The sequence below is a fragment of the Labeo rohita genome, chromosome 7, assembly GCF_022985175.1.
Source record: "Labeo rohita strain BAU-BD-2019 chromosome 7, IGBB_LRoh.1.0, whole genome shotgun sequence".
Classification (NCBI taxonomy): Eukaryota; Metazoa; Chordata; class Actinopteri; order Cypriniformes; family Cyprinidae; genus Labeo; species Labeo rohita.
The window spans coordinates 34,729,646-34,744,096 of NC_066875.1; the positions used below are offsets into that span (position 1 = coordinate 34,729,646).

The 14,451-nt window shown below is 38.3% G+C and overlaps 1 protein-coding gene across 1 annotated transcript; it reads right to left on the reverse strand.

Annotated features, from left to right (window-relative positions):
- Positions 1 to 25: 25 nt before the first annotated feature.
- On the reverse strand, positions 26 to 14,445 carry zanl (zonadhesin, like). Its single transcript, XM_051114697.1, has 31 exons — positions 14,346 to 14,445; positions 13,862 to 14,007; positions 13,526 to 13,669; positions 13,304 to 13,411; positions 12,962 to 13,131; positions 12,421 to 12,623; positions 11,889 to 12,030; positions 11,491 to 11,738; positions 11,213 to 11,390; positions 10,993 to 11,101; positions 10,770 to 10,864; positions 9,536 to 9,712; positions 9,045 to 9,247; positions 8,730 to 8,874; positions 7,748 to 7,989; positions 7,421 to 7,585; positions 7,135 to 7,262; positions 6,725 to 6,996; positions 6,225 to 6,433; positions 5,759 to 5,903; positions 5,285 to 5,532; positions 4,030 to 4,159; positions 3,743 to 3,941; positions 3,472 to 3,633; positions 3,160 to 3,290; positions 2,871 to 3,073; positions 2,625 to 2,760; positions 1,177 to 1,320; positions 949 to 1,039; positions 458 to 510; positions 26 to 350 (listed from the first exon to the last, which is right to left on the reverse strand). Exons 1-31 carry the CDS (start codon positions 14,367 to 14,369, stop codon positions 274 to 276), a joined length of 4,827 nt encoding a protein of 1,608 aa, XP_050970654.1. The 5' UTR covers positions 14,370 to 14,445; the 3' UTR covers positions 26 to 273.
- Positions 14,446 to 14,451: the final 6 nt, after the last annotated feature.

Consider the following 14,451-nt stretch of genomic DNA (forward strand, 5'->3'; position numbering starts at 1 on the left):
AATATAAAGAAATAAAGTACAGAAATTATTTTCAGAAGAAAATATAATTTGTTTTACATCAGATGTTCAGAGACATTTAAAAATTGCACTCATTGCCCAAATCATAACACAGTTTACACCAATAATTACAATAAAGTTTGCAAATAAGTTACTGAAAAATGTAAAATATGAACAGTTTTGCTAGTTAGCTCACATACCCCACAAAGACATTTAAAGTGAATAAATATAAAAAAAAAATCATGGCAAATCATTGCCAAAAACTGACGTTTTGCTTCAGAATCGTGTAACCCTCACCACATCGTTGTCTGTTCTCTGCTGTGTCGGCTCATTTAGAGTTTCATAGGTATGATCTGTGGACACATTTAGAAACCCTCAAATTACAGCTCACATTATACATTTCATAGTATTTTTTAATTTTTTTAGAAAGAAAAAAGTGTAAGAATCAGTTACCACATACCTGTCTTTTTGTTCAGCTCTATTTTACTTGATTCATAATTCTTCTTTTCGCAGCTGTGTAGAAAATGGATTAAAAATCATTAATTTATCTTATAATAATAAAACCACTATGTTTCAAACTATTTCAAGCTTTGCTTGGTAAGCTTTTAACAATTTTATCCACCGTATTTTTCAAACGTGGAAGTAAATTGTTTTCTGGTAATGTGTTAGAATTCCGGTTCATAAGCCACGTAGGGAAATATTGAGCAGAATAACGAAGTGCAGTAAACGGTAAAACTGTAAGCACCACAAACCGTTGTGGTCATAAGATAGTATGTTAAAATAATACAAGTAAGGTAAGACAAACAAGTTTGTAATATCAAGCAGGAAAACGAGCTGTACTTGAAGCGGATGAGACCGGAAAAAGACACATTTAAACATTAAATCCCGCTGTTACAGGAAAACTATGGTGGATAAGATCAGATCTGCACTTATTCTTTAAGTAGGCTTTACCTGCACTGCTTGTAAATGCACACAGTTGCTACGAGTATGAGGATGACGCCAAGGGGCACGAGGACTCCAATCAAGATAATAGCTGTTCGACCTATAAAACAGCAAGGAGGAAAATCCTGTTATTACACATGGCCGGCACATATGGTTTCATTTTTTAAACATGCAAATACAAGGTTGGATTAAGAAATTTACATTAGGAATGAATACAATCTGTTCACATTCACTTACTCAGGCCATCCTTAGGGGGGATTTTCAAGAGCTCACAGTTTGTGCCCTCAAAATCATCCGCGCAAGTGCAGGTGTAACCAGAACCGTCTGGTTTATCCACACAGGTACCATCATTCTGACAGGGTGAGCTCAAACATGGAGTCGCTGAGAGAGAAAGAAGGCAAACAAAGTTCAAAATCACTGCATTGCTCATCAGAAGCGTCCGTTTGTTTCCGCCATGAGATGTGGGGCTTTTCAGAACTCTCAGAATTGTAATATTTAAATCTCAAATATATATCTAAGCAATACAAGATTTAACATGGACGTGGTGAAACAAACAAACAAAAAAAGAGAATTGTGAGATTTTAACTGTAAAAAGTAGAAATTTCAAGATGTAAACTCAGAATTCTGAGAACAAATGTCAGAATTTTGAGTTTCTATCTCACAATTTTTTATGTCGTGGCTGAAATGGGATTCCATAGTTATATAATAACGTTACCAATTCTGTATCATTTCCAGACTAGGAAAACTGAAACCTATGCATTATATACACTACCGATCAAAAGTTTTTGAAAAGTAAGATTTGTAATGTTTTTTAAAGAAGCTTTCCAAGCTTACCAAGCCTGCATTTATTTGATCCAAAGTACAGCAAAAACAGTAAAAATTTTAAACATTTTTACTATTTAAAATATCTTTTCTATATTTGAATATATTTTACAATGTAATTTATTCCTGTGACGTCAAAGTTGAATTTTTAGCATCATTACTCCAGTCACATGATCCTTCAGAAATCATTCTAATATTCTGATTTGCTGCTCAAGAACATGTATTATTATTATGATGATGATAAATGAGTAGAATTTTATCAGGTTTATTTGATGAAAAGAAGAACAGCATTTATCTGAAACAGAAATCTTTTGTAACATTATTGTCGTTATCATCACTTTTGATCAATTTAAAGCATCCTGGCTAAATAAAAGTATTAATTTCTATAATTTCTTTCCCAAAAAAGATTCCAAGCTTTTGAATGGTATAGTGTATAATGTTACAAAAGCTTTTTATTTCAGCTAAATGTTGATCTTTGGATCTTTCTATTCGTCAAAGAATCCTGATAAAGTGTACTTAACTGTTTTAGATATTGATAATAATAATAACCTAATTATAATTCCTGAACAGCAAATCAGCATGTTAAAATGATTTTTGAAAGATTATGTGACACTGAAGACTGGAGTAATGATGCTGAAAATTTAGCTTTGAACACAGGAATAAATTTTTATATATATTCAAACAGAAAACAGTTATTTTAAATAGTAAAAATATTTAAAAATTGTACTGCTTTTGCTGTACTCTGGATCAAAAAAACGCAGGCTTGGTAAGCAGAAGAGACTTTTAACATTTTTGACTGGTAGTGAATTTATCAAATATATTTTGTGAATATCTTCTGATAACATAGAAGTGAAATAGCTTACATCTATAACAGTTGCGTTTGGTGTCGTACACAGTGCAGACCTCGCTGTTTCCACAACCCTTTGGCTGACACACAGCACCAGTGGTAGTACATTCACAATTCTGTGAGCAATCTTCTGTCACAAATGTCTCCTTCAGCTGTGTGTGGAAGGGTACAGAAAAGCATGATCAGCAAGTGCAATGTCTAGTGCAATTCCTTACGACCTTTATTTAAACCTGTAGTATTTTAGATGCATCAGAAGGCTCACCGTATAGTAGCGATTGAGGTAAGTGCATCCACACTCGTTGTAAGGCACACAGTCTTGGTCACTCAGGACAAAGCCAGGGGCGCACTGACATCCCTCCACACACTGTGTTTGCTCACACTCAGAGGGAGCCGCCAGGTCTGCGCAGGACGCCGGGCATGGAGTCATACAGATGGAGTAGTTGCTGTTGGGCCCACATTGCAGACCTAAAGCACAAACACACACAATCAAATTTTATTGAAACATTTTGTGTGTTTACATCGCTACAAAATGGATAAAGTTTTTTTCATACCGCATTTCAGCTCTTGTCTCCACAGCCCTAGTTTGACATCCTGATCTTGACAAGCCCGAGCATAGACGGCGTAATTTTCACAGCGCAGCTCTTCACTGCCCTGCACAGCACACAGGTCAAACACACAATCCCTGCAATGCAAGCACACACACACGGTCATTAAGGAGTTTATCTTGGTCAGCCACAATGCACATACTCATGCAACACACACCCTCTATTCATTACATTATCCTCTGAGCTCAAGAAGTGAACTCATACTTGTCACATAACTGCACACACCCTCACACACAAGCACATGCACACATTACTCACTCTTGGTAGACATCTGGAGCAATCTTAGCATGACATGCAGCGAAAGGACCAGCAGGGTCACTGAGAGCCCCACACTTTTTATTGCCATTCAGCTCAGCCAGTACAGCGTCTGTGCAGCCTGTTGTCTCAAACCCTGAATCTGGATCGGCCTCCACTTCACGCCTAATAGTGAAGAATGATTCATTTTTTAGGTTATTATGAAATACATGAGAATTTTCATCCCAGTTGATTTATAATGCATAGCGTAACAGATAATCTGAGTCTTCCGTACTTGTGTAGGTGCACCATCTTTGGTAGGGACGCGGTACGAACAGCTACCTCTTTGTCACTCACTCTCCAGCTGTCTCCAAACTCATCGAGTTTGCGGGCAACTGTGCCGTCTGGTTTTGTGTACTCATTCTTTTTGTTTCCATCATAATTACCGCACAGGCCAAGCACACGAGATCTGTATACGCTAGGCAGAGTCACCACTTTAGGGAAAAGAAGAGAGAGTGTTTTTGTAATTGTGTACTTTAAATAAATCTTTGACAAATTGTGTGGATTTGAGTTTTGAGCTACCTCCTTGAGCATTGCCATCAAAGCGCACAGAAAGGCCAAAGTCAGTTGTGAGTGTAACAAAGCGTGACTTTGTTTTTATGTTAACTCCATTTACAGGACTGTACGGTAGACCAACTTTCTCATCATTGACCTGATGGAGAAAAAAAGGCCAAGACATCAATAATACTGGCATTTTGCTATATTGCATGAAGTAGTAGTTTGAAAGTCCGTTAGAACTACAGTTGATGTCAAAAGTTTACATACACCTTGCAGAATTTGCAAAATGCTAAATATTTGACTAAAATAAGAGGGATCATACAAAATTCATGTTATTTTTTATTTAGTACTGACCTGAATAAGATATTTCACATAAAAGACATTTAAATATAGTCCACAAGAGAAAATTATAGAGTTTATAAAAATGACCCCGTACAAAAGTTTACATACACTTGATTCTTAATACTGTGTATGCAGTATTCATATGCACTATTAGATATGCAACTATTACAGAAGGTTCAAACGCTCACTGATGCATCACGATGCATTAAGAGCCGGGGGGTGAAAACTTTTAGAATTTAAAGATCAGGGTAAAATTGACTTATTTGTAAATTTGTCTTTTGGGAAACACATCAGTATATTCTGTAGCTTCTGAAGGGCAGTGCTAAATGAAAAAAATATTTAGGCAAAATAAGAAAAATGTACACATCTTCATTTTGTTTAAAAGTTTTCACCCCCCGACTCTTCATGCATCATGTTTCCATCTGAAGCATCAGTGAGTGTTTGAACCTTCTGTAATAGTTGCATTTGAGTCCCTCAGTTGTCCTCAGTGTAAAAAGATGGATCTCAGAATCATACAGTCATTGTTGGAAAGGGTTCAATTACACAAAAATGCTGAAAAAACAAATAATTTGTGGGACCTGAAGGATTTTTCTGAAGAACACCAGGCATTTAAACTGTTCAGGACAAACAAGGGACTCACTATCACTAAACAAAAAAAAAAAAACACACCTGTGGATCATTCAGTTAACAACACAGTATTAAGAATCAAGCATATGTAAACTTTCGAACAGGGTCATTTTTATAAATTAAACTGGTATTTTTGTCTTTCATGTGAAATATCTTTTTCAGGTCAGTACTAAATAAAAACTAACATGCACTTTGTGTGATCCCTCTTATTTTGGTAAAATAATTAACATTTTGCAGATCCTGCAAGGTGTATGTAAACTTTTGACTTCAGCTGTAATAGGATTGACTACATGTCCAAAGAATCTCTCACCAGCACTTTCTTATCGTGCTGTATGCGAACAGTAATGCCGTACACATCCACATAGACCTCATGCAGGGTGGACACCCGGCCGATGCCTCCTCGCCGCTGGTTTTTGCCGCGGACTATGAAAGGGGTGAGGGAGCTGGGCAGATTGTTGGTCTGAGTTAATACATAGGTATGTGCTCCTTGATAGTGGTGATTGTGGTTGTCAAAGGTACGATAGTGAGGATCTCCAGCAATACTGCAGTCATCGAATTCTATGAGAAGTAGAAGATCCTGTTAGTTTGATCCTGCCTTCTTTAGATGCCCACAAGATGCAGTCATTAAACCCCAAAACCAAGTAGTTATTGCTAAGATAAAATGTGTAAGGAGGTGCCAATTGTTTCATGTATAGTAAATACAACTTTTTTGGTTCCTCTGTCATTTGATGTAATTTCCCCCTCATTCTAAGTGTTTCTCATTATAAAACCATCCTAAACTCACTCTCATGTTTGCAGTAACGGTCTCCATCGCTGTCAAGGTCACAGATTGAGTTGTCATTGCATTCAAAGGACTTGCAGGACAGCACTCCTCCACGGCTGCAGCTGCACTTCTGTTCGCAGCGGTCAGTTATCCACGAATCTCCCACCTGAAATTCATACCAGACAGTATTGTAACATTTTGTTTGAAGAAAAGAAATAGACTACAGTTTAAAAAGTTTGGGGTCGGTAAGATTTTTAAAAGTTCGAAAGAAGTCTCTTATGTTCACCAAGGCTGCAATTATGCAAATTATTTGATCAAAAAAACTGCAATTCTGTGAAATAATACAGTTTAATGTAATTAAATCCTTGTGATGGCAAAGCTGAATTTTCAGCATCAGTTACTTCATGTCTTCAATGTCACATGATCCATTCAGAACTCATTCTAATATGCAGATTCTAATTCTGGCAATTCTAGCAACTTTACTCACATCATGATACTCTCCATTGCTGTCAACACATCCACAGTTTGCAAGGGGAATACATTTGCCATCACTGAGCACAAAACCTCCATTGCACTGGCAGCCTTCGACACAGCTATTGGGTGGTAATGGGCAGAATACAGGGAAGAGATCGGCACAAGTAGGAGGACACGGCGCTGTGCACTCAGAATAGTGACTGTTTGGTGGACACGGGAGAGCTGGAAATAAAAACACACAAAGGCAAGAGGTTTGATACACTGGATTTGAACAACAACGATTCTCTGACATATTCATAGCCCATTTCTCCCTTCAAAATATGTATAGATATGCATTAATATTTATGCATAGCCTAGAGGTTTTCAGTGAAGAATCTCATAAATGCTTAATTTGATCAGCATCATAGTTCTGCGCTTTTGATCTTTACAATTCCAGCCAAATTATTCTTCCTCCTGTCACCCAGCTCAGCATAACATTCTCAGCACATCTTTTCGTCTTTCTCTTTCACTTACGACAGAAGGTGCTGTTTCTCCAGCTGATTGTGACTCCAGCGCTATGACAGGCCTGAGCGTAAGCTTCGATGTTATCACACAGAGTCGACTGCATGCCATCGTATTCGCACATGTCATAGATGCAGTTCCCAAGGAAGGCATCTGGAGAAATGACAGAGTGACAGGGCTTGAAGAGATCAGACAGGATAGTTGCTCCGCATTGTGACTTGTAGATTTCTTCCTCATCGTCATCGCAGTTGGGGATGTCATCAGGCCGTGGATCAGGTTTGCATCTGAACGAAGAATGAAGACAAGTGAAACTGGGCTGATTTTTCACCATGATGGGCTCAGATTCATATGCATCGTAAGTGATGCATAAGTATCTATTTATTTCTGAACTATGGAGAGGAACCAGACAATGTAACACTCACCCAGGATCACTGTCTCCCTCTGCCTTCCAGCTGTCTCCAAGTTCAATGGCATCTTTGGCTGGTTTGCCGTCAGGCATCAAGTTGTCATCAGAGGAATCTCCGTTGTAGTTACCACACATTCCACACACCTATAAAAGAAAAGTTGAAATCTGCTTGTGGAAATTCTTTCACTTTTCTTACTGATAAAAAAGGAAGCAGTCTGGTTTATTAATAAAACGTTAGTATCGAAAGACTACATTTACAACAAATATAAGACGTTCTAGCCTTGTTTTGTGTAGTTTCATACCTTGTTGAAATAGTCTCCAGGCACTGTGATTTCAATATGGTGCACGCCATCAAACTTCACAATCAGGCCGAAGTCAGTGTCTAGAACGGTGTATGCTCCACTGGTGAACACCCGCGCCTTGGCTTCTTTGATGTCGTAGGGGGTCTTTATCCGCCGTTCATTCACCTAATTGGTGGAGAGCACATTTAGTACAATCTTATCATTGAATACATATTATTTAGAATCTTATCTATATTACACAATATTTCACTGTTGTGACATCTAATCAGAATCAGCCTAGTCAAAACCACTACTGCATCTCTTCCTCCTTCCTTCTCAGGCTCTTACCATTACTCTTCCACTCTTGCTGATGGTGATGTTGGCATTGGGCAGGTAGACGGTCACAGAGCGAACATACGAAGCTTCTGGTTGGCCACGCTCTTCGTTTTTGGCCACAATGGTGAAGGGTGTCACCATAGAGGCGTCGCATATTGCCACCAGTGTGTAAGTGCAGGTACCCATGTAGGTGTGCATGATGCCATCGAAGGTGTAGTAGTGAGGATCACCAGCAATGTGGCAAATGCCCACTCCTGCAAAGAAGGTCAATTAGCATGTGTCAGACAGACTCAAAAGTTTAAAAAAAGCAGTAATATTGTGAAATATTATTACTATTTAAAGAACTGCCTTCTATCTGAATATATTTTAAAATGTAATATATTCCTGTGATCAAAGCTACATTTTCAGCATCATTACTCCAGTCCTCAGTGCCACATGATCTTTCAGAAATCATTCTAATATGCTGACTTGCTCTTCAAAAAACATTTATTATTATTATTATTATTATTATCAGAATTTAAAACAGTTGAGTACATTTTTTTCAGGATTGTTTGCTAAATAGAAAAATCCAAAGATCAGCATTTATCTGAAATAAAAAGCTTTTGAAACATTATACACTATACTATTCAAAAGCTTGGAGTCAGTATATTTTTTTCGGGATAGAAATGATAGAAATTAATACTTTGATTTAGCAAGGATGCTTTAAATTGGTCAAAAGTGATGATAAAGAAATGTATAATGTTATGAACTATTTTTTTTAGGTTTTCTTTTGAACCTTCTATTCATCAAAGAAACCGCAAAAAAATATCCTCAGCTTACTAATAATAAATGCTTTTTGAGCAGCAAATCAAAATATTAGAATGATTTCTGAAGGACCATGTGACTGGAGTAATGATGCTAAAAATTCAGAAGAAGAGACTTTAAAAAACATTTTGACTGGCAGTGTAGATGGACAGATACGAAAAGAAAGAGATAGACAGAGACTTGTATGTACCTGTGTTCACACAGCCCAATTCACCCTCATTGACCTTACATTCCTGAGCGGGACCACATTGCCATGCCTCACATGTCACTGTATTGAAAGGTGAACAAACACAGCGCTCTGTGCAGTCATCTTTTGTGAACCAGCTGTCTCCAACCTGAAAATCACACAGATATGCATTAATAATTGAAATGCACAAAGGGACATAGCTTAAACTAGAAATGAAAGCATGCATAATTAAACTACACTCTTATTCATATTGTGAACTGAAATTTGTTAAATTTGTATAAAATTGTTTCAAATTTGAAAACAGAAGTAAGTTCTCACAGGTCTGTAGTTGTTGTCTTTGTCAGTGCAACCACACTCGCTGAAGGGCACACACTCGTCTCCACTGAGGACAAAACCAGCGTCACACACACATCCCTCAACACAGGGCTCAGAACAGCTGCCTTCGGATCCAGGGTCCTGACAACTTGCTGGACAGGCTGAACCGCATGGCTCATAGTGACTACCAACCGGACATTTAATAGCTGGAAGAAATGGAAACAAAGGAGCTGTGTTAAATGAACCATAGAAATGGGGCAGAAGAGAACAAATGAATGAAAACAGAAAGAAAAGGGATGGAGGAGAAACTGGGAGAAAAGCACAAAGGTACAACTGTTTTAGCACAGCCAATTTAGGAACAAAAGAGACAAACGGCACTCATTGATCACACCCTAATTGAAGGGTGCATGCTACAAAGGCAGAGTCTTAAAAAGCCTACCAGGATACAGTTAATTGCAGGTTTTACAGAATGTCTGTAGGGCTCAAACACTTACGACAGAAGGTGTTATTCCTCCAGTTAATTGACACCCCAGCTTGAGCGCACAGGTCAGCATAGCTTTGAATAGCCTGGCACAGTGCCACTGTGGCGCCATCGGTGCCACACTGATCAAACACGCAGTTCTCAAAGAAAGGACCGGGAGGCACCACTGCATGACATGGCTTGAAGATTCCTGGGAAAAGAATGATAAGTAGGCTTTAAAGGTGCACAAAACAGGTGTCATGTCAAGAGACAGCTCTATTAAAACGAGAAGCTCAAAGCAATGAACACTTACACTAGCAGTCAAAAGTTTTTGAACAGTAAGATTTTTATGTTTTTAAAGAAGTCTCTTCTGCTCACCAAGCCTGCATTTATTTGATCCGAAGTACAGCAAAAACAGTAATATTGTGAAATATTTTTTACTATTTAAAATAACTGTTTTCTATTTGAATATATTTTAAAATGTCATTTATTCCTGTGATCAAAGCTAATTTTCAGCATCATTACTCCAGTCTTTAGTGTCACATAATGCTTCAGAAATCATTCTAAAATGCTCATTTGCTGTTCAAGAAACACTTTGCAATATTATTATCATCAATATTTAAAACAGTTAAGTACATTTCTTTCAGGAGTCTTTGATGAATAGAAAAATTCAAAGATCCAAAGAGCTTTTGTAACATTATACACTATACCATTCAAAAGCTTGGAGTCAGTATACATTTTTTTTAGGAATAAAATTATAGAAATCAATCCTTTTATTTAACAAGGATGCTTTAAATTGATCAAAAATGATGATAAAGACATTTATAATGTTACAAAAGATTTCTATTTCAGATAAATGCTGTTCTTCTGAACTTTCAGACCTGAAACAATTCTGCTCAGCTGTTTTCAACATAATAATATTAAAAATAAATGTTTTTTGAGCAGCAAATCAGAATATTAGAATGATTTCTAAAGAGTCACGTGTTTCATGAGATCATGTGATCATGAGTAATGATGCTAAAAATTCAATCAAATACAAAACTGTTATTTCAAATAGTAAAAAATCTGTTTTTGCTATACTTTAGATCAAATAAATGCAGGCTTGGTGAGCAGAAGAGACTTCTTTAAAAAACATTAATTTAATCACAAACTTTTGACTGGTAGTGTATGTATGACACAAATTTCTAATCGTGATAAAGCTTTTTATGCATTTTTTAGGGACCTCGTCATTAAAAGGTTTTAAAAGAATGTTCAAATGCATGTCCTACCATTAGGGTCGGTGATCATGCCACAGTTAGTGGGTTTCTGTGCTTCACTCTCAATGTCGTCATCACAGTCAAGGTCTCCTCCACCGTGAGTACAACTGTGGGAGACAGGAACAGGCATGAATAATTAAAGCTTCAATAATACAAAGTGCATATTTAGAAAAGAAAAAAGAATGAAATCTTGCTATTATTGGTGCAGTGCACGATTAAATATGCTTTCACGTACTCAGGTCTGTCGTCGGGCACCTGCCAGCTTTCTCCAAGATCATTGGTGCTGTCTGTTGGCGTTCCATCTGACTTGATGTTGTCGTCATTAGGATTACCATTATAATTTCCTGTAAAATATTATTGTTATATATCAAACTACTAATATTTGGTTCAAAGCAGTATAAAGCAGCTCTTGAATCTCCATCAGTTAGTTAGATAACTGAATTCACAGTCCTTACCACAGAGTCCACATAACAGTCCACTGTAGGAGGAAGGCAAGGCGACATCTGCATGATGGTTTCCATCAAATCGGACACGCAATCCAAAGTCTGTCTCGAGCACCACAAATGTGCCACTTAGGAAGATCTTAATACCATTTGCAAGTTTGACAGGCACAGTGACCTGAACTCCATTCACCTGCAGGATGTACAAATAAGGGAAGCACATGAATGGACTGCTGTTCTCATCTCCTGCAATCTGTTATTTCCGTCTCACAAGTCTTGGAAATGTTCCTTACCTGAACTTTGCGACCCTTGCCCAAAATGACCGTTGTGTCGTGCACATTGATGATGACAGATCTTACATAAGACACTTTCTTATTATTGTCTCTGTGCTCGTTCTGTGTCTCCACAGAAAAGTATGGCAAGCCGGAGGTCTCGTTACAGGGCTTGGTGAGAGTGTAAGAACAGGCACCCATGAAGTGATGTACTTTATCATCAAAGGTGTTATAATGAGGGTCACCGGAAACTGAGCAAATGCCTGTACCTAAAAGAGAAAGAGATAAAACTCAGAAAGTTTAGTTCCATGTGTCAACAGGTTTGTGGAGAGCAGCATGTGTTTATCTGTGACAAGATGCTAAAAACTATACTGTGTAAACCACTAATTATATATGTAAACCAGTACTATATTTGTTACCAAGTGGTTTGCAGCCATAGTCTCCATCTTGAAGTTGGCAGCTCTCACTAGGAAGACAGCTGCTGTTATAACACTGAATAGTTCCTCCACCCTCACATGTACACTTCTGTGTACAGCCCTCCAGATACCAGCTCTCATCTGCCTAGATGTGGACACATTATTAATAGGAATGTGTTAGAGATCTGTCAGGTCAAGCACATTTTTTTTTTGTTTACTATTTTTAAACATTAACATTAAATTAAATAAAATATAATGGTAAACACGAATAGAATGGGTTTTGATTTATCCCACTGACTGATTGAATCCGTTTGTCAAAAGAATCATGAGCATTGTTGGGAATTCGAGTGCCGCGCTTATCACAGTAACGTTAGCTTTATCCACAGATTGGTTAAATGTGCTCATGTCGACAGAAACGTAGAAAGTAAGTCATAGAAGAGCTTGATGTTTGATTTTTTAAGTTGGAACTTTTCCATTTTCATAATCTTGTCTGTGGCCCCAGTACCCCATGGGTCAGCCTTAGTGTTCAACTCACTGGATGGTAGGAGCCTGAGGAGTCCACACAGCCGCAGTCTTTAACAGGAACACATTTGTTGTCACTGAGGATGAAGCCAGGGTCGCACTCACAGCCTTCTACACACTTCTCACTGCAGCCCGGTGGTCCACTGATACCCAGACATGTCTCGGGACAGGCGCTCACACATATGGAGTAATGGCTGTTTGGAGGGCATTCCAGAGCTGTTGAAAAATAAGAAAACATTATTAAATGATGGAGAAGGTTAAAGTGGGGTGTGCAGTTTCCCAGTCACATGCACTGTCCCTCTGTGTTTCCCTGTCCCTCTGTGACGTAATTTGCCCCATAAATAATAAAAACAATAAGGCTAAAAACACCAACCTGGCCATTAAAGGCATTTGCTTCAATGATTTATACTGTTCATTAGAGGGAGCTGAAAACAGGCCTGTCACTGGGAATGTGAAATGTGATTCTTGCATGGATGTAAGATGCCAAATTTTGCTGCTTTATTATATGCTCAAACCATATGCAATATGATACAGTATATGAGAGAATGACTCACGGCAGAAGTCTGGCTCTCTCCACTGATGGACAGGTGCACCTGCACTCAGGCAAGCATCAGTGTAAGCCTGAAGCTGGTCACAAAGAGCCTGCTGCAGCCCGTCGTAACGGCACATATCAAACACACAGCTCTGGAAGAAAGGCAATGGGTCCACCACATTTATGCAGTCCCTGTGAGGAGCAAATATGAGAGAAAGAGTGCAATGATTAAGCACTAAAAGTCCTTCATTCTCAGGTTAGAATCAGTATAAATAACAGAGCTTGAATATTTGTATTGATTCATTTAAAATGGAAGGATTCATTGTTTATTATCAGAACATGTAATAGTTTGGTAAGTCCTAACCTGAATGCTCCATTTATATCAGTTATTCTCCCACAGTTCTCTGGGTTTGACACAACACCCTCCAGTGCAGGATCGCAGGGTGGTTGAGGTCCAGGGTCAGGTTTGCACCTGAAAACACAACACAGATCTGCACTGTTCAATACAGCCATCATTAAGCATAAGAAGTTGACCTAATCCTAAAAACAAGCTAGATGAAGAAGAAGAAGAGTGAAAGATACTGACGTTTCATCTTCATCCTCATCAGTTTGCCAGCTGTCGCCAAACTGATGTGAGCTGTCTGTCTGGGAGCCATCTGGCTTAGTGAAATCATTATTGGGGTCTCCATCATAGTCCCCACACAGGCCACACATCTGATCAAAGTAGGAACTGATAAAATGAGGGAGAGAGGAACAAAAAGATTAATGTAAAGATATTAATTTTCCCAAAGAAGCTTTTTCATTTTTCTTTTGCAGGATTTACTCAAGACCTGTAACCCTCAACAATTATTGCTTCTTGTCAAATGGTTCAGGTCAGAATGATGCATATATTTCAGTCAGTCTGTTTTTGGAGTTTCATTACCTAGGAACAGAGATCTTGGCGTAATGGTTGCCGTCCCACTGCACCTCCAGGCCAAATGGAGTTGTGAGGATTACGTATTGTCCAGCAACAGACAGCGAAATGAGTGGAGATGGGGAGTGAGGGAGAGACACCCTGAGTCCATTCACCTGAGTGTGTGGAAAACACATAAAACCAAAGGATTGAAGGCTAATGTTAGTTCTGACAAGAAGAGCTAAGATTTTATTTCTTTTGCTGTATTGTCAAGAATATTATTGGAAAACTGAAAAATGAACAGAGGGATAATCTGACTATGAACAGATTATGAGCAACTGAAAGAAACTATTTGATAAAATCTATTATGTCCATTTACTTTAATCTGAAGGATTAAATCCCATAGAGACTACAATATATTGTAGCCATTTACTTAAAACCTCAACTCTTGGTCTCAAGATCACAGAATGGCTTCAGTGGTGGTGTAATGAAGGCAGCTGCTGTGGATACTGACCAGAATTCTCCCGTTTTTCATCATTGTCACAGTGATGCCATCAACAGTCACGTACAGTTTCCTCAGGTAAGAAACGCCAGAAGCTCCTCTCTCTTCATTCTTACCC